This window comes from Gallinula chloropus (genome assembly GCF_964237585.1).
Source record: "Gallinula chloropus genome assembly, chromosome: 7".
Taxonomy (NCBI): domain Eukaryota; kingdom Metazoa; phylum Chordata; class Aves; order Gruiformes; family Rallidae; genus Gallinula; species Gallinula chloropus.
Genome location: NC_140092.1, coordinates 25,992,788 through 26,020,286, shown reverse-complemented (window position 1 = coordinate 26,020,286; position 27,499 = coordinate 25,992,788). Strand labels below are relative to the sequence as shown.

The 27,499-nt window shown below is 49.9% G+C and overlaps 1 protein-coding gene across 1 annotated transcript in view; it reads right to left on the bottom strand.

Moving 5' to 3' along the window:
• Nucleotides 1–927: 927 nt before the first annotated feature.
• The window catches only part of AFF1 (ALF transcription elongation factor 1), a 93,156-nt gene continuing 66,584 nt past the window's right edge, over nucleotides 928–27,499 (bottom strand). The window contains exons 8-21 of the mRNA XM_084266600.1: nucleotides 25,014–25,068; nucleotides 24,845–24,882; nucleotides 23,281–23,437; nucleotides 19,296–20,213; nucleotides 16,231–16,328; nucleotides 12,109–12,334; nucleotides 10,595–10,686; nucleotides 9,619–9,682; nucleotides 8,221–8,357; nucleotides 6,985–7,056; nucleotides 6,216–6,309; nucleotides 6,075–6,118; nucleotides 4,478–4,707; nucleotides 928–1,963 (exon numbers count right to left, since the gene is read on the bottom strand). Coding sequence (XP_084122726.1) covers nucleotides 1,842–1,963; nucleotides 4,478–4,707; nucleotides 6,075–6,118; nucleotides 6,216–6,309; nucleotides 6,985–7,056; nucleotides 8,221–8,357; nucleotides 9,619–9,682; nucleotides 10,595–10,686; nucleotides 12,109–12,334; nucleotides 16,231–16,328; nucleotides 19,296–20,213; nucleotides 23,281–23,437; nucleotides 24,845–24,882; nucleotides 25,014–25,068 — 2,347 coding nt within the window. The 3' untranslated portion in view covers nucleotides 928–1,841. The remainder of the gene's footprint in view (nucleotides 1,964–4,477; nucleotides 4,708–6,074; nucleotides 6,119–6,215; nucleotides 6,310–6,984; nucleotides 7,057–8,220; nucleotides 8,358–9,618; nucleotides 9,683–10,594; nucleotides 10,687–12,108; nucleotides 12,335–16,230; nucleotides 16,329–19,295; nucleotides 20,214–23,280; nucleotides 23,438–24,844; nucleotides 24,883–25,013; nucleotides 25,069–27,499) is intronic.

The following is a 27,499-nucleotide window of genomic DNA, read 5'->3' as shown; positions in this document are numbered from 1 at the left end:
GAGAGCTTATCCCTGAAATGCACTAAGGCTTTTAATAAAGTGAACATAGAAGGACAGTCCTTTGAAAGTGCTGGAAGACCCAGCCAGGATTCTGGAGGAGAGGTCCCCTTGTGCTCCAGATGAGGGCAGAGCCATGCCACTCTCCCACCAGCTGCTCCCAGCAGCTTCCCTGCCATCACACCTGAAACTACTTCTGGAACTGCAGACCTTTCCCCCAGAGCTCCGTGGTTTTGTGAGCCTCAAAGCCACAAGCAGGTATTTTCCAAAGGGGATACACTGCTTCCCAGTTCCTCCATCCCTGAATTACGTGGCAAAAGGAATTAATTCTTTCCCATAAGCTCAATTATTTTGGGAGACTATCCTTTGCTGCTTCCACAGGGTCTGGGAGCGATGGGGCGAGGGATGTGAGGGGGTTAAGGCACACTGTTAGATAGGGGGACAGCAGGGTGCTGGGAAATCTTTGGGTAGAGAAAGGTGCCACCGCACGGAACACGCCAACACCGGGGATGCTGCCTTCGCCCTTACTGTCTCCTCAAAACATGATTCCAGAAACGTGGCTCCTGGGAAGGAAAAAACCCACTTGCAAACAGCTTATTATTCCCTTTCATGTTCCCTTGACAGATTTTTTTAAGTTGCTGGACCCATTTCTGTGTAGTTTGGTTGAGAAAGAGCACAGGAGTGATCTCCTGTATGGAGGATGCCCTACCTTTGGCACCAAATCCTGCTCCCAGATATTCACCCAGACCAGCGATGCTGCAGGCAAACATCTCAGCACACAATCTGTCTTGTGTTCCACGTTGGGCCGCTTAGTCCCTCCTTAGACACAAGTGATTCCTCTCCCCAGGTAAGCTCTCAGGCTCAGAACAATGTCCAAGCATCCGCAGCCACCCAGCAGAGCTATTCCCCTCCCACCCCACCCCATCGACATGACAAAAAGCAACCGGGGAATAGTTCTTGCTGTGGGTGATGACCCTCTGCCAACAGAAGAAGGTGAAGCCATTTCCAACCACGCCTGGTCATCCTGCCACCCCGACAGTGTTTGGCTTCCAAGGTATCACAGTTTGAGTGCTACAGGTACGTGGGCGCACGGTGAGGAGGAGGAGGACCACCAAAGCAGCGATGACTTAAGAAGTGAACTTGCAGCACTGAAGGCAGTTGGCTTCTCCCAACTCTCAGGACAGCAGCTGGCTGAGAAACGCAAGAGGGGGGTGAGGTTGGAAAGCAGGCAAGGCAGGCTGTTTTGCTCTTTATTTTATTGTAACATAATGCTGCTCGGTGCTGATGAGGTTGCTACTTGTCATCTGAGGAACAAAGACACCAAAGATTGCATCCATGCTTGCAAAAACACCCCACTGCTGACGCATCTCCTGGGCACACGGCCGCTGCAGACCGTGGGATGTTGCATAATAACCTCTGGGGGCAGAATTTCCTTCTGTATCGGCACTTCTTCATGGGTGTGATTTTTGTCCTGCTGGTAATTCATCATAGAAATGTTTATAGACCATCAATACATGGAGCCATTCAGACAATTCATTGCACTTTGTTGGTTGAAAGGAAGGTGCCATCACCGCTGAGGCTTTTCTTCCAGCTCTTCTGTTTCAAAGGCAGCGAAGTGCTTACCCTAAAAACCCAGTTCCAAGTGGTTTGTGTTTTTTTTTTTTCCAGTGTAACCCTAACCCTTCCACCTTGATGTATTTTCATTTTCCCTTCCAGGTGCTTTGTATCCAACAATTCAACGAGTCAAAACTTTTCTGAGGCTTCAAAAAGTGCAAAGAAAAAACAAAAACAAAAAAACAAAACAACAAAGGTTCAAAAGGTACTTAAATCACCCGGAGCACCAGTTAAGGCGTATTCGTTTCCAGTCTCAGCCACTGTAAACCCTGTCTAGCGTAGTGTACCAGCTCCATCAGGCTACTGTTCAGTGCCAGAGCACACGTCGCTGTGCTGAGTTCCGTGAAAAACTCTGCAAAAAGGGGAGGGAGGGAGAGAGAGAGAGAGAGAGAGAGAAAATGGTTGGTTGGTGTCATGCAAGAGGCCTGGGGCAGCGAGGAGTGCCAAGGGAGCGAGGTGAAGGTGGTGTTGACGTAGGGAGGTCAGTGCTGTTCGAGGGTGAGGAGGTGGAATGAGGCCATGAGGCAGGGAGTGCGAGGGGAAGGGGTGCTCAGACACGCATGCTGGACCACCTGTCCCGGGCTGAACCCCTCCCCAGGCGCTGGCATTCAAAGGGCATCAGGACTCCACGGTAGGTGGGTAAGAGTTTGGTTGTCACACCCTACTTGGGCTTCCACCAGATTTTAAACAGGGCAACATCAGGTGTCTGTCTGTCTGGGTGATGCCCGGAAGCATGCGTAGCTGTCACAGGACCGGTTCCTTTGCTGCATCCATCCTTAAACCCTGGAGACATTGGAATTTCTCATCTGAGAGGGTTTAAAATGCATAGAGCCTAGCAGGGGACCCAGCTCTAGCTTGGGTTGCTTTTGGCTAGGCATGTCAAGGAGTCCTCCTGTCCTGCCACCAACCTCAGCCACTGCACTCCTCATCCTCCTCCCACACGGGCAGGCGATGGCTCTGGACCTGCCAGGAGGTGCACGTGACAGGGCAGCCTTCACACCTATTCCTCTCCAGCCACCTTTCCTGCACAACCTGTCTTCCAGTGGTATGGGCTCGTCCCAGTCTCTCCAGCTTCCATTGTGTTTCAGAACCTGTCCATGCTCAGCTTTCCCTGCTCTGGTGCCAAGGTTGGATGCTGAGAATGGCTGCTCGGCTGCACAAGGAGCTCTTCAGATGCAGACACCCCCATGCTTTCATGACAATACTTTCCAACTGAGAGGCAGAGAGCACATTTCCCCCCATTTCCCTGCTCTTGCTCCTAAAAACCGGATTTCCATTCCCTCCATGGAGGAGCTGGAAGTACAGGTGAGGTGTCCAAACCCCCTACATCATGTGACAGGATGGAGACATCACACAACACCTCAGTGTGAGATCAGAGGTGGTAAAACAAGCTGTTGCAGCCTCACGATCCACTGTGCTGCTCTGAATCACAGCAAGGATACAGGTCCTGCGCTGGGAGCACCAGGCTGGGGTCCTGCCAGGAAGCACGTCAGCTCTGCCCAAGGGACATCGATTAAAGCCAAGGGTTTTCCCCTAGCTTATGGCTTCCCTGTTTAAGAGAACTCTGTAGCTGGAGCTGCTCTTTTCCTTCTCTTCTCAAGCCCTGTGAATTGCATGGAAGCAGTGCAGACATGGCCCTTTTTTAGGTTGATGTCCTCACTCTCTGTACCTCTTCACATCTGCTCGTTACACTGAGTACCAACAGATTCCAGCTCTGAAATTCCTCCACCGTCCTGCACTGTGCCAAGCTTACATAGCATCGACTGTTCTCCTGCACGGATCTACACCCCTGGGAGTATTTACTATCCCAGTCAGCATTCCCCTCTGTTAAAATAGCAACAGAGAGCAGGTTGTGAATTTAAGTCTTGATTGATGCAAGACTGTGCTCCAGCTGCCCTCCCCCTGGGTTCCCTCCATGACTCATTCCTCTGGCTCACCGGCAGCATCCACCGCTCCTTCCATGTGACGGACTTTTGAGGGTCTAATCCAAAACACTACAGGCAAATTGCTGCTGTGAGCAGAGATCTGCTCATAGGACCAGAGTTCCTTTATCCAAAGGTGACTCATAAACCCTTCTGGAGTTCACCAACTGCCCCACCATCAGTGTATTTTTACAGCCTTCCAACAATCCTGCCAGGCACACTGTGCTTATCGCCTCTGTAAGCCTGCTGGTAGACTGTGGCAGCGTGTGGTGGCTCATTAAACTTCATCTTTATGGCACTCCAAATGCCATCTGGGCAGGTTACAAACCAAACTGTGCCTGCTCTAGGGTTTGTGCTTATGCACCACGGCTTGGACCACAGGACAGGACAGCATTTGTAACAACAAAACCATCAAAATAATTAACAAAGGAAACCCTAGCAGCAATTTTTGGAAGTGGTCCTGGCAAGCACCAGTCACATCCAGCAAGGGCTTCCAATTCAGCACCTCTGTTACAGAAAGAAACTGGTGTCACTGTTTTCAAGATAAAAGTACCTGGAAGTCTGACAAAGAAAGTTAAAATGCTACAAAAGCTGGTTTTCCCTCAGAAAAGCTACAGGCCCCAAAGGGAAAACCAAAGAGCAGAAACCCCCCCAACGCTTCTTGTGTTCCCGTGAAGCGAGTTGGCTGGTTTCCTGCACTCGATACCCTCTCAGTCCTCAGCACTTTGACATGTGAGGGTGCCAAGACAACCTCTGAATTGGAACACTCGTTAAATTATCCACCCTCAAGCACCTCTGCCAATAAGCTGCTGATATTCCCAAGTTTTAAGGCTTTGATCTTCAGGGGTGGTGCCTGCTGCACGGAGCACGAGGATTTAAGTGAGTACACACACATAACCACAACACGTCAGGCAGAAAGGCCAGAGAGCTAAAGAACCCCTTACCCTTATTCTTCTTGGCCAGTGCATCGGCCTGTTCCCAAATATCATAGGCATAGAGGATGTAGGAAGTGATGTTGACGTAGGATGAGGTGATGCTTGCGATGTTACAGGGGACAGTGACTGAAGAGCCAACGCTGTTGCCGCTGCAGCTGCTGGAATTCGATCCGGGCTGCGAACTCACCGAACCAGCAGGAGAGGGCATTGGAGAATGAGGAGAAGGCATGCCTGTGCTTCTGCAGGAGAAAGAAACGCCACAGTGAATGTTTAACCTCAGAGGCAGAAGACAGCCACAGGACTATCTCATGCCAGGAGCTATCCGGTATCATTCGGGCCTGCAGTATGGAGTGGAACGTTGAAAACTGAGCTGCGTTCAGCTGCGTTGACAAGCAGTTGTCCTTTGAGTGCAAGGCTGAGAGGGTTCTGAAGTGATCTGCAACTCTAAGGACTCCTCCAGGACAGAAGAAAACACAGGACCAGAGAGCAGAAAGGGCCATCAGCCCACCTCCCAAAGCCTACTTGTGGAAGCCTTCTCCAGAGGGTCTAAGCGTTTCTCCTAAGGGCTTCCATTTCAGGCAGGCCGAAGCTCGCCGCCTACGCAGGCCGGAGCCTTCTGACAGGCAGCCAGGTCAGCCTGCACACACGTATTTATAGCCCATGGGAAGCTAAATGCAGTCAGCTGCCCGCCTTCCAGACACACGCTGGCTTCACCCCATCGCCTTCACAGCCCCACCACACTTCAACCAACCTAATTTTAGCCACAGGTACGAAGGGGCTTCCACCACTGCTCTTGGGAGATGATTTACTGCCTGATAACCTGCACGGTGTGAGGTGGAATTTCAGTGTCTCTACTAAAGACCAAACCACCCTCTCCCAGACGTGGAGTTTAAAAGGGACGGACGTGGAGCCAAGCAGCCACCTGCCAAATGCAACCGGAAACCTCTTTCATAGTCACGGTCGTTAAAATACAGGCCCGGCCTACCAGGCCTTGGGTCCAACGCTGCTACGTGACAGCTTCTTGTTTCCTGTCGCTGCCACGCAGACAGCGAGGCTGCTGCAAACGCACAGAGAGGACAGAACGCTCACTGATGTATGAATTAGACTGCTTCTTCTTCTTAATTGGTGACTGAGCTAGAGAGAAAACTGTTCAAGTATCAGCCTGACGTTATGCTACTGCAGGGTAAAGCGCAATCCTGCTGGCCAGCTGCCAAGGGTTGGGATAGTATCACTGTAAGGCCCGAGGGATCTCTTACAGAACAGAGATGGCAACAGCAGGGGCTCGAAAATAGCACGGTGACGATACCTTCCTGACCTGCTTCTGGGGGGTGACCCGCTCTGCTGGACGGGTGGCAACTCTGGACCTCCTAACAACTCCGGACCTCCCCCCCTTTTCCAGGGGGGAAAAGACAGGGAAGAGAGAGCAGAAGCATACTCATGGCCGCTAATGGGGGCATACTCATGAAAGCATACTCATGGCCCCTAATGATTCCAGGGGGCAACAGCATTGAGGCACTCTCACATGCAGCTTGCAACTAATTCCAGCTACCGTTCTCACCCCCGCCCTTACACACACGTTACAAGGCAACACAGTTTTACACCTTACCTTGCAACACACGGAGAAGGTGCTTGCGACGCTCTGGAAGAATTCTGTGGCAAGGAAGAGAACTCTTTGTTAGGTCAGGCTATTTGGCCGCCGTCAGTATCTACTACAGCCATCCAGCTGGAAGCTTTGCTGACACCCTACCTTGAAGTGGTCGTTCAGGATCCTGGAATACTTTATTGCAGTGTCTTTTTTGTAACGGAACATTGCCATGTGCAGGATGGACTGGCAGCGCATGCTGTGAACACAAACACACCCAGACGTCAGCGCTCACGCTCGCCGCAGCCGTCAGCCTCATGGGATGGAGGCAGAAGCACATCAGTTGTACTGCAAAGCCAGGGAAGTTCAGGAGTTCTCCCCCTTCTGCTCATCTTAAAAGAAGACCCCGTGGAAATAAATAACAAAACTCCAAATGAAGAAGGGCCTGGAGGTTGGTGTCCGTGCCTGTGGCAGGGGGTTGGAGCTCTGTGATCCTTGGAGTCCCTTCCAACCCAAACCAGTCTGTGATTCTGTGATTCTAAGGGTTACGTCTTTTATACAAACAGGTGCCCAGCCTGGTAGAGGTGCCACTGGCAGTGTAAGCTGTCATCCAGAAGTGTCCCAGCTATGTTCACCCCCAGCTTCAGTTACATGGCTCAGACATGGGCAGTGAATCGCATTCTTTCACCTTAGGTGAAAACCTTTATGTACTCTCAAGTTACCAGCAGATCAAATTTTAGAGCCTGCACCTTCGACACGTGGTCACTTGTGATACCCCAGCTCGCTTCAGAGTTCATTCTGGGGTTTATATCCTGGGTGTATTTCCTTGCAGAACCCTGATTCCCACATATCTGATTCCTCCATCCCTGAAAGCACCGTGTCTTTCACTCTACCTAAAGCCAGGACATGAACACGCAGAGAAACGGGTACTCACCATAACACAGCAAAGATCTTTTCATGTGAAGATGCTGAGGAGTCGGTAAATGGTTTCAATGTCATGATGAATCTAAGGAAAGAAACAAAACAGAACCTTGTCAGCTGTCACTGGTCTGAAGTCCCAGCATTCATGAGAACACTGGTGCATGCTGTTATCTCAAACATCGTTCCAAGAGTCAGGAAACCCGCCCGGAGTTTCCAGTCCTGGCGATGAGTGCTTGGTACGCTCACGAGCAGAGGTCCATCTCTCACAACGCTGTGTTTCCCAGGCAGCGGGAACAGATGTGGCACCTTACCTGACTCACTCTCCCCCTGACACTGATTAACAGCAACACCCTTACCAGTGGGTGCCTACACTCCTGGGGCTCAGCGAGGTGCCCCTGCCACCAAAATCAAAATCCAAGTGTTTCTGGACAAGACAGGCACCTTCTTTTGGGGAAATAAACCCCCAAACCAAGCAAATCTCCTTTAGGAAAACAAAGCCAGAGCAGCATCTTTGCTCTGGTCCATCAGGATGAGAAAGAGAACAGTTTCATTGAAAAAGTCTGAAGTCTACCCCATAAAACCCCCACCTGCCAGCTGGTTCAGCTCTAAGGCAACAAGACAAATCAGCTCTCAAAACCACTCACATAACCTGTAATTTCCACATGAATACACAGACACCTGTCTGTCTTCTACCTGATGTACAGGTCCTTGGGTTGTGCTGCCTGCATGTGTCATACTACTTGCTACCTAACTACACCTACTCTGGCTGTGAAACTAAATGGGAAAGGCTATTAAAAGAAACCCCATGGGTGTAAGCAATAAGATCTACCTACATCCAAGCTGCAAGACCTTTGGGGCACAAGCTGATCTTCCCTGTCCTATATTATTATTTTGGGGTTTTTTTTTTTAACCAAAATGCTATTGAGCTCCTGGGTGAAACTAATTCAGATCTGGATAAGGGAAAAACTCCTTCATGTCCTTGTTTGTCATGACCAAGTGTCCTCTGATGTGCCTCAGCTGCAAGGCTCAAATGCTGAGCAGGACACGGTGCCTCCTCCTTCTGATACTGAAACAATTGAAGGATGTGTGTTGGGTGCCTCTGGATGGGCTGTCTCTCCTGTGCTTGCACAGCAACCCCAGCTCTGCTCCACAGTGGGAATCTAGAGCTGCTATGGTTGCAAAAAACCAACACAAGGAACACCTCCCCTCTGAACAGGCTGCCCACCCATCATGCTTGTCAGCTGCTTACTTGATGAGATCGATGGTGTCGCTGAATATGCTGTAAGCCGATTTTGGTGCTGGTGTGTCCGATTCCAAGGCAATTCCGTATTCAATGAAGGAAAGGGTAGCATCTAGGTACTGAAAGGCCTTTTCAGTCTTCTCAGTCTGTTGGGAAGAGGATTCTCAGTTTTAGACTAGGACAAATACAAGTGTACCCAAGTTCCTCTCCTCTCCCTAGTTAGAAGAAGATACAAGTCTGGCCTGCGGGTGACAATTAAAGGGTTCTCAGCAGAACCCCTGAAGTGGTCCCAGTCATCAGCTTGGTGGGCTCTGGCTATTTGTATCTCTTCTGCTTGCTCAATGTTTCCCTTGAGTAATTTATCAGCATCAAAATGTTGGGGTATTATTGTCTGGTCTTGGAGGTGTGCCTCAGGTGAGGCAGACAGGGCTTTCCCACTGTAGTATCCCTTCACTTCATTTCCATGGGTAAATGGCAATTAGCTATCACCCATAATCTGACTGAGCTGTAATTAGCAAAACAAACATGTTCCTGCACATTATTCAACTGCCCATAGCAGAGGCAGCCAGTTACATCCACAGAGGGAATTCCTGAAACTTGTTCACTGCCAACACAGTCACAGAATCACAGAGGTTAGAAAAGACCTTTAAGATCATCAAGTTGAACCATTCCTGCCCTATGCTGACCCAGATCTCTCAGTACCTCATCTCCCCGTCTGTTAAACACACCCAGGGGTGGGGACTCAACCCCCTCCCTGGGCAGCCTGTGCCACAGCCCCACAACTCTGCCAGGGAAGAACTTTTCCCTCCTATCTGAGCTGACCCTGCCCTGGCACAGCTTGAGGCCATTCCCCCTCGTCCCATCTCCTGTCCCCTGGCTGAAGAGACCATCGCCCACCTCTCTGCACCCTCCTGGCAGGGCAGTGGAGGTGGGGAGAAGGTCTCCCCTCAGCCTCCTCTTCTCCAGGCTGAACACCCCCAACTCCCTCAGCTGCTCCTCAGAGGATTTGCCCTCCAGCCCCTTCCCCAGCCTGGCTGCCCTTCTCTGGACTCGCTCCAGGACCTCCATGTCCTTCTTATGGTGAGGAGCCCAGAACTGGACCCAGCACTCAAGGTGCAGCCTCACCAGTGCTGAGTACTGACATGATTACAGGTCCTGGCATTTCAGAGCAAACCATCTTAAAACAGTCCCATCTGTTGTCCCAGGACTTTGTGTCCGCTCTGCAAAGCAGAGAGACCTGTTAACCTCAGACAACATCTGAATCCCATTCTCCAGCCATGGTCTCTAGGGGAATCTCTGGATATTTGGCAAGGCAGCCTCCCCACAGACAAATCAAACGTACTCCCAGTGCTATCAGGTCTGAACACCAGAGCTGGTGAACACTTCTAGCACGGGGACGAGACTTACCATTGCATCAGCTTTGTGCTTCAGCCTCTTGGCCTCTTCCATGTAGTATTCTACTGAATGCTGCCTGGATTGGGGACAGAAAGGGCAAGAGCAGAAAAAGGGTACAATGATTATCCATTTTACCTTTGGATCTAGAGGATGCAACGAGTCCAAACGTACTGTTTGTAAGTTTGAACTGTTACAGCCTCTCAAACCCACGTTACTGCAACAGTCACTGAATTAATGTGTTTGGAAAGACACAGCACCTGAATGCACAGGTAAAATGAGCTGATGTCTTACAAAATGTCTGTTAGAATGACACTGAAAACATATCTCAAAATAAAATGCCACCAACTCAAGGCCAAGGTTACTACTTCCCTGCCATGGAGTTATGTGACCTCCTCTCATTCCTCAAGTCCAAACACATTTCGATTGAAACGTGTAAACTCTGCAGTACCACACGTTCATCTCAGACCAGAGGAGCTTGCACTCAACTTCTCTGCTTACAAGAGATATAGTTACCAAGGCTTCTGCAGGTCTTGGATGTATTCAACACAAACTATGGTGAAGTTGAGCCACACACATTGCTGTGGGCTGGGATGATCTGCTCACTGTGCGAGTGGCACAGAGCCACCTGTGCACAGACAAAAGGGGCGAGGAAAGAGTCATGCCCAGAGAAAGCCACCTGCCTGCCCCAGCCTGTTTGTCACTTGTCAAGAATCAGATGAGTCCAAACTCATCACTGGCAGGCACAAGAGAGTTAAAAGGTACCTACTTTCTAGAGCAGCTTCCCTCAAACCAAGACCTTGGCTTTATGGTGCGTGGACCAAGTCCCAGAGGCAAGACAACAGGACTGGGGAGGTCTCAGACATCTCTCCCCCCTCTCTTCCCTCCCAAAAGGAGTGCTCATTAAGAAGCACAAGCCAGGGTAGGGCCAGCCCTTCCTGGTGTCTTCAGAAAGACCAGACAAGGAGTGTAAAACAATAAAGCCCCTTACTTTTCAAACTTGAGTTGAGGTCTCCTTGGCTTGGAGGTACCATTTGGCAAAGAAGGCACTGGGAAAGGATTTGTGACATCCTCTGCAGATCCCTGAAAAGTCACAGAGTGGAGATGAAGCTGGTTAGGGAAAGACAGCTAATCCCACAGCCTGACTTTCCTAATTTCATTTCTCATGGTCACTGGACAAGGCAGGACATTGGGTAATATCCATTCACACTTCTTTCCAGCTTGACCACACAGCAATTCCTGATCTGCTGTTGCCAATGACAGTACCAGGAAAAAGGATGCAGTTAGAAGCCAGCTAAACTGGTGTGCAAAGTCTGGCTTAACACACATATGCAACAGCAGCCTTGACCACACACACTCAGCTACCAATAAACAGCAACACAACCGAATTTTATAAACCAAAAAAGCAGAGATCCAGCTGCAGGGATCACTCACAGTTTTGTAGCAAGTTAAAAACCTGACAACCACGTTGAGGGCAAAGACACAGACTGGATGTTTCTTAGTTTTAAGAAATCATAGAATCCCAGACTTGTCTGGGTTGGAAGGGACCCTTAAGGAGCACAAAGCTCCAACCCCCTGCCACAGGCAGGGACACCAACCTCCAGGCCTGGACCTGCACAAGGTTGCCCAGGGCCCCATCCAACCTGGCCTTGAACACCCCCAGGGACGGGGCACCCACCCCCTCTCTGGGCAGCCCCTTCCAGCCCCTCACCACTCTCTCTGCAAAGAACTTCCCCCTAAGATCTCATCTAACCCTTCCCTCCTCCAGCTTCACTCCATCCCCCTTGTCCTGCCAGTCTCTGCCCTTGAACAAGCTGATTCCCCTCCTGTCTCTCTGCTCCCTTCAGGGATGGGAAGGCTGCAATGAGGTCCCCCCACAGCCTTCTCTTCTCCAGGCTGAACCAGCCCAGCTCCCTCAGCCTCTCTCCATAGGGGAGCTGCTCCAGCCCTCTGATCATCTCCGTGGCTCCTCTGACCCCTCTCCAACAGCCCCACATCTCTCTTGCATTGGGGGCCCCAGCTCTGGACACAGGACTCCAGCTGGGGCCTTGGGAGGGCAGAGCAGAGGGGGACAATCCCCTCCCTGTCCCTGCTGCCACCCCTCTGCTGATGGAGCCCAGGATCCCATTGGCTTTTCGAATCCACTCTTCCTTTTCTGCAAACATGCCTCTTGACACCAGCATTGTACCTGCAGATGCCCAGGTATCCAGAAACAGCTACTACCATACAGGTGATTCTCTTTGCTTTGGTTTTTACAGGGTCACCCTTCTCTGTGTCTCACCAGTGAGATGAGAACAGATACCAGAAAGTCAGTGGTGAAGTTACAACACAGGCTGTCAGGCTAGCAACATGCAGTCACAAAGAGCCATCAAAGGGGCCAAAAACGCTTCAAAAGAGCTTTTTCTGGTGGCTGGTTTAACTTCCTTCTATTGTCATCTCCTCAGAGCACATCTCTGAAGGAACCACGCAGTCCCCCCAGGCTGGAGAACACACCCAGGTACTTACTTTGACGCCCTTAGACAGGTCGGTGTGGTTTCTCTCCACCTTCCTGTGCTTGGAGAGCGAAGGATCCTTGTGGTTGCTATTGCTCCTGGCAGTGTCGACAGGGACAGGCTGCTCGCTGCTCTCGCTCCTGGGTCTCTTCTGGGCCACCTTGGCTGACATGGGTGCAGGAGACACGGGCAGCGGCGGCAGATCTTTCTTCTGGGTTTCCAACGAAGCTTTTGATGCTCTGGAGATAGGGAGAGAATTCAGCAGGTGGGATTAATACAGTGTACATATAACACAGGGATTTTGTTTTAACTCTTTGTTACATCATGTGCTGATTCTGTTTAAATTTGAGTGTGAGGTGGCTTGTTAAACATAAAGAAGCCAACAAAAGCAGAATGAAACCTCAGGGACTTCAGCGTGGATTAGACACCACACCTTCAACTGCCCACAACACACCAACAAGTTGGAAAAAGCCTCAGGGACTTGTCCTCAGAGTAAAGATTTACAACCAGAATATCAAGACATTACCAAAAAGACATCCCTCCAACACAGGTCCCTTTTTGCTGAGAGCAAGAGAGGCAGTGACAGCAACCAACAGCCCTGGGAGAACTCACCCCACAAGGCAAATGACCGGCAGCACCACCCGTCTCTCCCTGTTATGGCAGCAAATCTCTCCGATGGTTCAAGTCACTCGCCCCGACACCTGATCCTGTACATGCTCTGACTGAATTAAACTGGGTTGTTCCTTTAAGACCTGCCAGCTCAGCCAGGCAACACTTCCACAGCCCAGAGGATTCAAGTGAGAGAGACTTACAATGTGTTTAAGTGGCAGATGCTATCACCTTTAACACTACAGTAGGAGTATCTCGTCATTGAAGAGAAGGTTTTATCGAAGAACTCCAGCAGCACCAAATGGCTCTACACCGTGTTTCCTTATTATATCATAATATAATATAATATAATATAAATTATAATTATGCAAGTTGGATGGGGCCTGGGCAACCTTGTGCAGCTCCAGGCCTGGAGGTTGGTGGCCCTGCCTGTGGCAGAGGGTTGGAGCTCTGTGCTCCTTGGGGCCCCTTCCAACCCAGACCAGCCTATGACTATGATTCCATCATTCATATAATTTCTATTCAGCTTATCACAGTTCCCAAGAAATCACTGAGCACTGAATCCCAACTCATGGACTGCAACATCAGAAGGCAGAAACCAAGTTCAGTGCAGTGAGGAGGCTGAAGTATGACAGCACCTCTCATGGGATAGTCCTCTCCCCTCTTCCACAACCTGCTTTTCCCACCACAGGGTCCCTGCTCACTACCCATGTGTGCTCCTCAGCTTCACTACCTCGATGGTCTGGTAAGGACTATTTTACACAGAGCACAGCAGCATCCCCAGACCTGATCCCAAGTCTGCTCTGCCCAAAACACCTACACCACCACAACATCCTATCCTTTCCACTCCAGAAGCTGGACCCTGACTAAAAGGATGCTTGTTTACACTGAGAAGAAGGGAGGAACCAAGCCCAGAATTGAAGCCCTTCCATTAACACCACAGCTGTGATATCCCTTCTCCCATCGAAGCGTCAGCCCCAGCGTCTCCCTGCTCTAAGGGCACACTGATGTTTTCTCTGCAGAAAAGCAGTTTGCTCACACTCTCAGGACAGCCTTATGTACCAATCCAAGTCCACACCTCAAATTCAAGCCACAACCAGGCAGGAATTGAACACAGCAGCCCATGACTGACATATAAAGTCTCCATTCCCTCCATTTGAGGACATACTGCTGGAAGCATTTGCTCTAACAAAGACCCAGCCAGGACGCTGGGAGTACATCAGTATGCAAATTATGGGATAAACCACAGCAGATCTGCCAGAAGCATGGCAAATGCTATGCTGGAACACAAACTCCTGGTCATAAAGGCCACCTGAAATTCCAGACAGAGTCACAATTAAGTAGGTATGCTGGTTCCATGTCCATCAGGTCCCATGCATAAAAAAAGAAACCCAACAGCATTTTAGCAGAGAAGGAAAATGCTGCCTTATCCCTACTCACCTACCTCCCCAAAATCTGTTTTCCAGACTAGGCTTTGCTCATTTTACCCCTACATTTGTGTAGAAAAAGGGGGAGCCACAAAACCACTCACTTTGGAGCATCCCAGTCCAGCAGTGAGGTGAGAAAACAAGAGCTCTGCAATACCCAGCTCATCAACCTCCAGTCTGAGCCAGGAGAAGGCAGGTCCCACCCAGCATGGTCACTATGTAGCCAGCCAGCAAGAGCTATCCAAAGCCCAGAGTGGAGCAGAGATACCAGTGTTAATGCCTGACTTTCTTCCATCAGTACACTTCATCCTCTCCCCTTAACAAAGGCCACAAGCTCTGATTAAACACATGGCAAGCACCAAGTTTTCTGCTGCTTCCCCAGCAGTGAGAGCACAAACTTCCCCAAAATGAGTGTGACAGCTGAACCCAGAATGAGGAAGACAAGGGCAAAGAAGTTCAAAGAATCACAGCAGGGTTTTGGATTGAGAAGGACCTTTAAAGATCATCCAAGTCTGATTCCCTTTTTAAAAAGCGTTTTAAGGCCAGCTCCATTTCTCAAGAAAGCAGAAATAATTGCTACTTGAACTCTCAAGGCTTACTCACCTAGAACCACAGAAGAGTTTGGGTCAAAAGGGACATTTAAAGGTCATATGGTCCAACCCTTCCATGTAATGAGGAGGAACATCTCCAACTAGATGGCAAGTTCTCTTGCCACCCCCTGAAATCTCTTGACTACTGTACAGAGTGAGTCTGTGCTACACCCCACAGAACAATTGTCGCTCCCCAGAACATCTAGGACAATCACCTGCTGACAGATCATCACAACTGTCCTTTGGAGAAGGGGAAAGGACTCCTGCATCCAAGCAGGCAAGCAGTCTACCATGCTGCCTGCAAGCCAATTAACATTAAATTTGTGCCAAAATATATATATATATATATATATATGATTGTGTTTCCTGAGTCTGGTCTGCAAGACAGCAGCGCAAACGGCCGCTTACTACCACAGGAAGTGGTATGGTACAACTGGGAGTTACATTTCTCACAGCATAAAAGCCTTTTTTTGAGCTATGTGTGGATTGGAGCATGGCCAGCAGGTCTGGGGAGGGGATTGTGCCCCTGGACTGGGCACTGGTGAGGCTGCACCTCGAGTGCTGGGTCCAGTTCTGGGCTCCTCACTCCAAGAAGGACATGGAGGTCCTGGAGCAAGTCCAGAGAAGGGCAGCCAGGCTGGGGAAGGGGCTGGAGGGCAAATCCTCTGAGGAGCAGCTGAGGGAGCTGGGGGTGCTCAGCCTTGAGAAGAGGAGGCTGAGGGGAGACCTTCTCCCCACCTTCACTGACAGGCCAGGAGGGTGCAGAGAGGTGGGCGATGGTCTCTTCAGCCAGGGGACAGGAGATGGGACGAGGGGGAATGGCCTCAAGCTGCCCCAGGGCAGGGTCAGCTCAGATGGGAGGGAAAAATTCTTCCCTGGCAGAGTTGTGGGGCTGTGGCACAGGCTGCCCAGGGAGGGGGCTGAGTCCCCACCCCTGGCTGCATTTAACAGATGGGGAGATGAGGTACTGAGAGATCTGGGTCAGCATAGGACAGGGACGGTTGGACTCAATGATCTTAAAGGTCTTTCCCAACCTTGTGATTCTGTGATAAACTTGTTTTTTTGAGCCACAATGTGAGCTGCAGGATGGACAAGTTGGTGTTTACAATGGTGAAGCCTTCACCTCCACCTCAGGTGAGCTGAGGACGAATGCCACAGCACACAAAGCTTTTGCAGCAGTGTAAATGAAGCACGGGAGGACGAGCAGGAAACATCAGCTTATCCCTGATTAACTAGACCCCTAACCCTCAGCATTAGGAAGGCTGAGGAAGATGGGTGACACCCAAGTACCACATCACATCTGTAACCAAATAAAATGGCAAAACAGTTGCATTCCCACAGCTGCACAGTTGCTTCCAGGACACAAAGACAAATCATCAGCAGGTTGAGTTTCAGAAGACACATTAAAACTCATGAGGTTAAGGACAGGAGATACAGTTTCTTGCCTGAACCTTTTAAGAGGGGCTCAGTTTTATGCATCTTTCTGCCACCCCACCACCATATACTCACGTGGATTTACTGGAGTCTTTCTTAGATGAAGACTGCAACGATTTGGTTTCTTTTCCTGATTTCATTTTCTTCCAATCGATCTCCTTCTCCACCTCCCTCTAAAAGGAAGAAAACAAAACAAAATAAAACAAACAAACAAAAAAAAAAACCCACTCAGGTTTTCAAAGTTCATGTAAAGTATGACCAACCACAGCTAAATCTGATTGATTCTGGGTAAAAAAAAAGTTAAGATATTGGAACTGACAATGTAGAACCCCAGAGCACAGTGGATATGGATTTCAAACTCACTGACAAGTATCCTAAAGTGATGTTTTATCTACTCTTGCTTGGATGGATTAATTAATTTGTAATGGCAGAGATGGAGATGCTAAACTTCTTGCTAGAAATAATCAAAATTAAGGCACTTCCACTGCTGAAAATAAGCATTTCATCTGCTGTGGATGGGCTTTTTTCCCCTGCTTGGTATGAATTGTACAGAATTGTATTCAGATTCCTCCTGGCCATGTTGTGAGCTGCAAGCAATTGTGTTTTGCAATGAGCCTTTTCAAAGGGAAGGGGAAAAGTGCCTTCACAGGACAGGCAGCCCTCCGATTCCCCAGATGTGCAGAGGTTTTTGTGGGTTTATCAACAAAAATCTGACAAGGGGGAAATTTTAAACAGTCAGATTAAAATTGCTGCCATTTCCTTCCAGAAGAACAGGAGCTGTTAAGTCAGAGAGGGAATAAATCATACTCATCAACTGTGCTCCACAGATCTTACAGTACAAACTGAGCAAATCATCAGCTCACCTGAAGAAAAACCTTCAGAAGCATTTGAAACAAGCCAAGAAAATATAAGAAGAAAGCCCCCTACCCATAGCATGGCTGATGGCAACAGCATTACAGGCTTTGTCTCTCTCCTGAGAGTCAATGCAGGTTCATGTCCCTGTGATGGAGCTCAGCGGGTTGTGCTCAGCAGGGATGCTGCTTCTGGCAGCACACTCAGGGCAAGGCTCCAGCCCCTAGATTGCGTCCTTAACTGTTTCTCAGGTTGAGTTTTGTGCTGCTGCAAAGGATGCCTGACAGCTGTACCTGACCTAGCTGGCTGCCATGAAGCCTGAGCCTCCAAGGACACGGATGCGTGACGACATAACGCAGCCGCTAAGGCTGAGGTGGGTTTTCCTGCAGTCAGACAGTCAGAGTGCAAAGGAAGATGTGCCTAACATCAAATAGCTCCTCTCTTGGGTCACTGGAACAACAGGAGAAGCAGCAGACTGCCTGCCTGTTTACCCTTCTCCTGCAGCTCTGCAAGGGGGAGGCTGCCAGGGTCTCTCACGTTTCTCCGCCGCTCCCCCGCCCTTCCCAATTCTCCCCCACAACCACGGCAAGTTGACAAAAATGACAACGACCAGATGAAACCCACGTGGGAACCAAGGTTATTCACCCACACGTGCTATGCCACCTGCTCTGTGGGGAGGACCAAAAACATACATGGGCCCTGGAACACCCACTGTGAACACCCATTGACCGCATGGCCTGTGGCCAACTCTTGGTGCTGGTGAACTGCCCAGCTGCAAGTACCTTCGCAGCTCCGTTGGGAGTCAGCTTTCCAAGAGACCTGGGAGCAGCTCCCTGCCTTGTGGTTCAAGGGAAAAGAAGAGTTACAGCTGAAGGACTCTGCAAAGCGGGGCATGCACTACAAGAGGGACACGGAGGTCCTGGAGCGTGTCCAGAGAAGGGCAACCAGGCTGGGGAAGGGGCTGGAGGGCAAATCCTCTGAGGAGCGGCTGAGGGAGCTGGGGGTGTTCAGCCTGGTGTTCAGCTGAGGGGAGAACTTCTCCCCACCTCCACTGACCTGCCAGAAGGGTGCAGAGAGGTGGGCGATGGTCTCTTCAGCCAGGGGACAGGAGATGGGACGAGGGGGAATGGCCTCAAGCTGCCCCAGGGCAGGGTCAGCTCAGCTGGGAGGGAAAAGTTCTTCCCTGGCAGAGTTGTGGGGCTGTGGCACAGGCTGCCCAGGGAGGGGGCTGAGTCCCCACCCCTGGGTGTGTTTAACAGACGGGGAGATGAGGTGCTGAGAGATCTGGGTCAGCATAGGGCAGGAATGGTTCAACTTGATGATCTTAAAGGTCTTTTCCAACCTTGTCAGTCTGTGATTCTGGAAAGCCCCTTAAGGGACACAAGCACCTTCTGAGCATGAATTGCCACTAGTGCTACAGCAGCTCCAGGGAAAAACAGAGAGGTTTTCTAGGTACCTATCCACACACTGAGATCCAAACCAGGGGCAAGAGATGACTGCTCCCTACAGCTAACAGCCTGTGTTTATGGGAAAGCAAAAGGCACGGGGCTGCTGCCACCCCCCTGGTAGTAACACCATTCACACCCACGGAATTCATTCCTCTTGGTACAAGCAAGAAATCATAGCTGCTTCATGGAAATCAATCACTCCACACAGGAGAAGACTATATGGGCTGTGGTGGCACAGTTAACAGGTGGCAGAAGGTGTACATGTGGACAAAACCAAAAGCCACAGAGCAGGGCAGCCCCAAAAGCTACCGGCAAGTTGCTCACCCCCACCAGATGTTAAATGGATTGGGGTGGTTGCACAGTCTGGGAGGTGCTTCAAACACCGTGCTGCTTGTAAAGGGGGTGCAGGGGGAGCCCTGTGAAGCTCTGCTTGGATTGAAAGCAGGAGAAATGCCCAGATGCTACAGGGAGCTGGCCAGCCAGATGCTGACACTGCCTGCTGCCAAAAGCTCCTCCCATGTGGAGGGCTGGGGTTTGTTATCTGAGAAAAGTAGCATCTTCTAGTTATATATATATATAAAATTATATATATATATATTTATGAAAAAAAAAAAGAAATGAAAATGCCAAAGTATTTGTCAGACAGCTTCCAGGGCCTCTTGCTTGCTCAGCAGGGAATATGCAGACAGTCTGGATACACATTGCCTCAAGAAGGCTGGTAACACCTTTACAGGAGCATTAAGGGGTCCGCTCCTGACCCATGAAGCAGAAATGAACTCTCTGCATGGGTTTTATAACCACCACTTTTGGTCCTTGGACAAACCCACCTCCACCTCTCACCTTCCTCTTTTGAAGAGGCTTGTCAGGAGTGTCTGTGAGTTTCTTCTCCAAGTCCTGCTTCCTTGCACCAGCGACTTCCTTGGTTTCTGCTCTCTTCTTGTGACTGCCTTTCTCAGGGGGGTGGGGGACTCTTGAGAGAAGAGGGAGATCTATTTTCACCATGAGGGATTGAGGGGTTGGGGGATCCGACACTGGCAAAGGCAGCTTCTTCCCCTTGACAGGCAAGGGGAGTTTCTCCTTGGGAAAATCCTCTCTGGCAACAGCAGCAGGCCTGTGGCCACTAGTCCTGGTGGGGGTTGTGTCCTGCCCTTGAGGAAGGGGACTGGGAGCGAAATGTTCCCGTGCACTGCCAAGTACACCATCTCTCATGAGCTTGGGATCCAAGAAAGGTTTGGAGTTGGCCTGGTGGGTGCTCTTGTGCTTTCTGTTCTCAGGAGGCTCTTGCAGTGCCAGCTTCGTGGCTTTTCTGTCACTGGACTTCAGCTTCCCTTTCGTTTTGACTTTTGGCTTGTCTCTCGAAGACTGATCTCTCACCTCAAATGGACCTGGGTCACTCTCCACCTTCAGGCCTCCCTTGGGGTCCTCACGGACCAGGGCCTTGCTAGGCTTTTTAATACCCACAGTCTGCCTGGGTGAGGGCTCCTTGGTGCACACAGGAGACTTCTGGCTGTTGGGTTTGGTCGGAAGATGAGTGTCCTGAGGAGCCCTGGCCGCTCGGCCGGAGCTCTTGTGATGAGGCTCCCTTGGCTCGGAGTGCTGGTGGGAGGAATTGCTGCTGACACCTTGCCCCCGCTCCTTGCCCTCCTCGTGTCCATCCCCGTGGCTGACTTCGCTGACGCTCTCTGTTGGCACTGCTGGTGTGTTCACCTTGGTCAGCCAGTTGTCAAGCTGCCACTTATTAGAAGTTGGAGGGTCAGGCTGCAGACAAAGAGAGAAAGGAAGGATGCATTGTTGATGCTTTTATGGGCCACTTCCATCCTAGCACAGCTTCCCAGAACCCAGCCAGATTTCCCCCTGCTGTTAAAAGAGCTCGAAAGTGAAAGTCCGTGTCACAGGGGGGATGTTCTAGGGTGTAGACATCAACCCTTACTTCACATTCACACACCTCATATTTGCACAGGATGGAAGATTTAACAAGGGCAAGTGGAGGGTCTGGCATCTGGGGAAGAACCACCCCAGGTACCAGTATAGGTTGGGGACTAGACTGTTGGAGAGCAGTGTAGGTGAGAGGGATCTGGGGTTTGTGGGGAACAGCAGGATGACCATGACCAGCAATGTGCCCTCGTGGTTAAGAAGGCCAATGGCATCCTTGAGAGTTTTAGAAGGGGGGTGGTTAGTAGGTCAAGAGAGGTCCTTCTTCCCCCCTGCTCTGCCCTGGTGAGACCCCACCTGGAATACTGGGTCCACTTCTGGGCCCCTCAGCTCAAGGAGGACATAGAACTCCTTGAAAGAGCCCAGTGCAGGGCCACCAAGGTGATGGAAGGAGTGAAACCCCTTCCTTATGAGGAGAGGCTGAGGGAACTGGGCCTCTTTAGCCTGGAGAGGAGGCGACTGAGGGGTGACCCCATCAATGTCTATATATTTGTAGAGGGTGAGAGTCAGGAGGCTGGAGTCAGGCTCTGCTCAGGGATGGCAGCGACAGGACAAGGGGCAGCGGGTGCAGCTGGAGCAGAGGAGGTTCCATGGGAACATAAGGAGGAACTTTTTCCCTGTGAGGGTGAGGGAGCCCTGGGACAGGCTGCCCAGAGAGGCTGGGGAGTCTCCTTCTCTGGAGACATTCAAACCCCACCTGGGTGTTCCTGTGGGATTTAGTTTGGGTGATCCTTTTGAGGTCCCTTCCAACTCCTAACCTTCTGTGATTCCCTGTGACTCAAACGTGTAGCACAGCTCTCCCCAACACCTGCTCATCCTACCTGTCACTCAGTAAGAGACCAGTCTCCATGAAAGCTTCACCTTGCTTTGTCACAAAGCACATAGTTGTTATAAAATAATAACAGTTGTAAAAAGGGATCAGGTACTGTCCTCCCAACACATCTGGGAAGGCATCTGCCCTCAGCACTGCTTGCAAAATGGACCTGGAGCTACCAGAAAGTGGCATATCCCCCTGCAGCACTTCTACCATCGGTTATCTGGTCTGAGACTTACACCATCACACAGGTTTTTGTTCGGTTTTCCCAAAAAAGGCTAGTAAGTGACTTTAAAAGAAACCAGAAAGGAATTATTGCCACAGGTTTTCAAGTCTTCTGCAAAAAGAACTGACTGTAAACAGATGGGCCATGTGCACTAGCTTGCTCCACAAGCACCACGGATGACCAGTTTGCCAGACAAAACCAGGCTAAAATGGTTAATATGTCAGGCAGCTAGGACTTCACTAGACTGAGCAGGATCTTACAATCCAGTATCTTCAGGACAGGCCAGGCAGGAATAGGTAAAAGAGAGGTATAACATCTGTTTCCTTCCAAAGACGCCCACATTGCAAAAGGCAAAGTCTGTAACAGACCCTCCTGGGGAAGGGTAAAGTATATTAGGTGTGAGATTAAAAGATAGGGCTTCCCAGAGCTTGTTTTCTCTCAAAGGTAAAAAAAACCCCAACAAAATCCTCTAGGGCTGTAGGAGCAGGGCAGAAATAAATGACAAGGTTTCTGGGCTTTGAGACAATACTTCAAAACCCTCAGCATAGAATCACAGACTGGTCTGGGTTGGAAGGGATCCCAAGGATCACAGAGCTCCAACCCCCTGCCACAGGCAGGGACAACAACCTCCAGGCCTGGAGCTACACAAGGTTGCCCAGGGCCCCACCCAACCTGGCCTTCAAGACCCACAGGGATGGGGCACCCACAACCTCTCTGGGCAGCCCATTCCAGCCCCTCACCACTCTCTCTGCAAAGAGCTTTCCCTAAGATCTCATCTAACCCTTCCCTCCTCCAGCTTCACTTCATCCCCCTTGTCCTGCCAGTCTCTGCCCTTGAACAGCTGATTCCCCTCCTGTCTCTCTGCTCCCTTCAGGGACTGGAAGGCTGCAATGAGGTCCCCCCACAGCCTTCTCTTCTCCAGGCTGAACCAGCCCAGCTCCCTCAGCCTCTCTCCATAGGGGAGCTGCTCCAGCCCTCGGAGCATCTCCGTGGCTCCTCTGACCCCTCTCCAACAGCCCCACATCTTGCACTGGGGGCCCCAGCTCTGGACACAGGACTCCAGCTGGGGCACCATGAGGGCAGAGCAGATTGGGTTCCATCAGCTGCAGTCCGTAGGATACAACCACATACTTCCCACTGGCCTGGGAATGCTCTACAAGCTGCAGGAACCATGTGAAGCAATGGAACATGAGAGCTTCTGCAGCAGGAAAAGAAAATACCAATACATGGTCCTAATTAGGCAGTTTTAAAGCCCCAAGTTCTCTTTGCCTGCTTTTCCCAGCAAAAGCCTCTGAAACGCCAGGGCAGCACTATCTGAGCCAAATCCAACAGAAGCAAAGTCTAAGCACATTCCAGCCCTTCCTGTAAGTCCCATCGCTTCTGCTGCTGCGATCTGGGAGAAGCTGAATCTGTCACTCAAGACACTGGAGCTGCAGGGATGGGGGAGGCGGCGGGTCCTCATAATGGTCCAGGAAACTGGCCTGACACCCCACAGCCTCAGCACCCAGAAAAGCTGCACGGGCAGAAGTGGCCCTCAAATATTAAAGAGAAGCTGTGCTTTTTGTCTGCACCTTGCTTGTGTCTGGCCAGCAAAGGCACTAATTCCTCCAGGAATTCTAGACACTGATGCCAAAGGAGAAGAGGGAACACGTCAAGGTCAGAGACATCGAAGTCTTAATTAGGCTGTTACTAAGGGCAATTTCACTGAGAAACACTAGAAAGGGCAAGAAAAGTCTGATGATGCAGCAGAGATGTCAAGGGGACACCTGAACAATGCAATATTTCAGGTCTCCTGTCCTGACTGCATACAGATGGCAGAGAGTCAGAAGCATCTGTACTTTATCTGCATTCACCTCAGGGGCTGATGCTCTTGGAGGGTCGTTTCCTTCACTGCTACTGGAGTTGCTGTCGGTCTCCGAGTCTGAAGAGCTGTCTGAGTCACTGGTGCTCCCTGACTCCGAGCTGCTGGAATGTGCTGATGCCACACTCTTGGGCTGGGACCGCAGGGCACTGCAAGGCCACCAGGAGATAAAATTAGAAACAGCACAGGGGAAGGTTACTTACTTATTCTATCCACATGGCAGGATTCAAAAATAAAACTGAAACCCCCTGTTTTGGCACTGAGAGGAAAGGGGAGAAGGCCAAAGGAATACGCTGCCGTACTCGAAAGATAAAGCACCAGAATAAAAACCCCTCCAGAAATAATAAACCCAAGGCAGACACGTATGTAAATGCAGGATGTCACTGCTACAACATCGAGCTGCATTTAGCCCCACCAAAGTTTAAAAACAACTGAAAAGGGCAAGTGGTTTTCTGAAAGCCCCAACCCTCAGAAGAATAACTTCCAACAAAGGGAAACAAGACAGAAACACACATTCCAGGATGGTTTCTCTCTTCTGTATTCTCCCCACACCCTTTCAAGCTTTCACTTCTTCATCTATGTTACTTGGTCAAGTTGCTACAGCCTTTTTGCTCACAGGTATGTTGAGCAGCACCATTCTTTGCAAGACCCTCCCTTACTCAAAAGGCAGCACATGGAGTTGAGGGAGAGCCATGACTTTTATGTATGGCTTCTTTTTGTTTTGAAATGGGCTTAGAGAGTCAAAATGTTTGCTGGGGTTTGTTTTTTTACTTTGAAAACTGTTCCCCACATCAGTATTGACACGTCTGTATGATTTTGGGGCATGCTCCTCACTGATTCAGACTGATACCGTGAGAATGCTACTTCAAGAGCCTGCAGAGATGCAGATCATGCCAAGAATTAGCGTGCCCTTCTGCAAGTCTGACTTTGTAGACCATTACCCAATGCTTGAAGAATACAGATACCGAGCCAAAAATCTATGTCAGTGCTCTTCTGCAGGAAGAATTCTGGGTTTCTCCATCTTTCTTCCTCTCCTGCTGGCATGGATCTGCTCAGTCTACCTTGAATATTGCTTCTGACCCGCAACGCACAGCACTGCTTACAACCTGCTGCCTTATGAGGAGCTGGAACAGCCTCAGTGGATCTACCTAAACCCCTTCTGGTCTTCATCCACTCAGCTGTTTCGGGCATCCTCCTGAACCACAAGCATTTACCCCTCAGCCACCACTACAACTGAAAATCCCATTAGCTCCAGTATGATCTACGTGCACAGTACTGGAAGGGAAAGTAAGAAAAGGAGGGAAGAGTTGGGGAAATACAATTCTGGTTCGTAGGCAAAACTCTGCATGCCTGGATTAGTTATTTCTAGGTGGAGCTTCCCAGAAAACCTCACACAACTGAAGCCAATTTTCAAGGGTGGCTTTAGGCAGCTAGAAACCAAAGCCTGGATTCACAAGAGAAACCAGGAACCCTTACCCATCTACCCCATATACAAAGAGAAGCTTTGTCTATCCTCCTTATTTGGTCTACCTAGTAGTTTGGGAACAAACCTGTACCTTGGAGAAGCAAGTGAAGAAGGTGGCTTTTCAACAACCTGTTTTGTTCACAAAAACAAAGAGGAGAGGGGAAGGAAAGGTTAGCTTAAGGAACTGGGAACAATGCAATGAGTCATGATGATTTAAAGGGATGTCTGTGTGCCTAGTATATAAAACATCTAAAACTGACTTGTTCGTCACCACTCTCTTCACTATCACTGAGCTGCAGGTCGTCCTGGAGCATTCTGAAAGACAACCAGAAGATAAATATCAGCCAAGGCAGACACATTTTCAAGCAGCAGACACTGAAAGAGACTTGGTTTGCCAAAACAAACCAACCTCCCACATCCTTTTTCAACATTCAGCATACTCAAATCTACTAAACCATGTCATTACCTGAACGAGTGAGTAAATGACAGCACACAACCTCAGCCTTTTGCTGTTGGAAGTCTATCACACATACATAAGCAACTGCCAAGGTCAAGCCTACCTCCTATTTCTTCTCTACACGGTGAGCTTCATGCTCCCACACATCTCAGCAGTCACCATGAGCACTGAGAAGTTCAAGCACTCAATGCTCTCCCTACAGTAGAGGGCTGGCTGCCTGCAAATACTTCCAAAAGCCTAATATAGTCTTCTGCCTGAAGGTGGCAACGACTGCCAGCGATTTCAATGCATCACCAAGCTCCTCAAAAGGCTGATGGAAGGGAAGGATTTGTGGGGAGGGACCCAAAATTCTCCCAAAGCGTTATCGCCCTCTTTGGCAAGCATCCAAGCATCCCAAAAGGAGTTGGAATAAAGAGACAGGCAAAACTCTTGCTGGAGACCCAGGGAATTACCCAAGTGGCTTTCCAAAAATGGGACAAGCTTGGGAACCAAGACAGGGATTTTAATGAATCAGGTCAAAACTCCATTTATTTCAACCTTCTTTCAAGCCATGGGCTACTTGTGAGATACATTTCTCATGCCCAAAGAAGAAAAATAAGCCTCCACCCCCTCATGCCAATCTATCTGTCAGCAAGAAAACAAATATGAAAGACCCCCAGCGGACCACATTGCTGTGAGTGTTCCTGGTGCTTGTTAGGAGAAGGAAAACTACACAAACCCTCAACTCTCCTTCAAGCCTTCACCTCAAATTATGACCAGAGCAACAGAGATGTACAGCTCTGTGGGTCACATCAACGACCCCCCACAGTTTGCTTTTGTGATTCCTTGACAACAGAAGAGTAAAAACCTTGAACAAGTTAAGTAATTCCCTTACTCAAACGCTATCCCTGCTATTAGACAAATTTTTTTATGCTCCTATCAGCTGACAGGCATGGAGACACTTCAGTTAGCTTGTTTCTTGCCAAAGCTGGCCCAGCCTCACACTCAACAACGGTCCCATGTACCAGAAGGGCTGAAGTTGCCCTTGTCCAGGGAGCAGGACAGCATGAGGACACCTCAAATGTCTCCTCTGTCTACCAGAGCCCAACCCAGCTGCTACCTCCTGTGAAGGTACTGAGGCCACACTCTGCGAGTACCACTCCCTCACCAACACAGAAGAGACTGTCCGTGCCCCAGTGATGACATTCGGGAAGCCCCCTGTGCTTTCATTGTCCAGGCCCTTTGGCTCTGCCATTCCCCTGTGACTCCCCTCACCGCACCTCCCGGCTGCGGCCGCCTCATTTCCTCACACACCTTCTCAGTGGAAATCACCTCTCGCCTCTATCTTGCAGAGTAAACACCGAAGGGAAGCGGGAGGACGAGACACCACCTTGGCAAAACAAGGCCCCTGAGCTCCCTAGAGAAGGCAAAGGGACTGTGGCAGCCCAGCACGCAGCAGCGTCGCACGTGGGCTGCGGCAGCAGCTCACCGCTGCTCCGCTGAGACACAACGAGGGGGAAAAGACAAGAATGGCAACAATAAAGCCACTCTCTGCTCTTCTGGGTGGTTTGGCCAAACGTTTCTGGCATCTCAATGCATCTTCTGTAATTGTTTTTCCTGACCCATTAGGAGAAGTCGTCCTTCAAAGGTGTTAAGGAACAAACTTGCAGCTACACTGAGGAGCTCTGACAGTGGTTTTGCCTTCATTTTGCTTTAAGAATTACGAGCTGCAGATGCATTGCCTGCAGATGCAAGAGGGTAATGTGAGGAAACACTACCTACATCTTCTTTTAAATCCTTTTAAAATTCCTTTTCACCTGGCAATAAAATGCCTCACTGCATCGAAGACCATTGCAGCTACTGGGTTGCCCAGGGGGTGTGGAGTCTCCTTCTCTGGAGGGATTCCAGCCCCGTCTGGACGCCGACCTGTGTGACCTGTCCTAGGGACCCTGCTTTGGCAGGGGGGTGGACCCCATGGGCTCTGGAGGGCCGCTCCAACCCCTGTGATTTTGTGATACTTAAGTTCAACTTAGGATCCAGGAAGAACACTAAAACTTTAAACAAGACAATACTTCTGCAAGGACAGACAAAGCCTGGTTCCCCAAAAGGATGCTTCAACAAATTGTTTGATAGCCTAGTTAAAATAAATCTGCTTGAATAATTTTAATGCTTTAATTAACTCAGGAGTTAATAGATGCCGAGCTGTCGTTTGCAGGACCTGTTCATTTGCAGCCTATACACATAACCATCAATCTTCCTGTAAAGCTATTTAAAAAGAGCTCTTTTAAGCAAGAGAAGTGGCACTAAAAC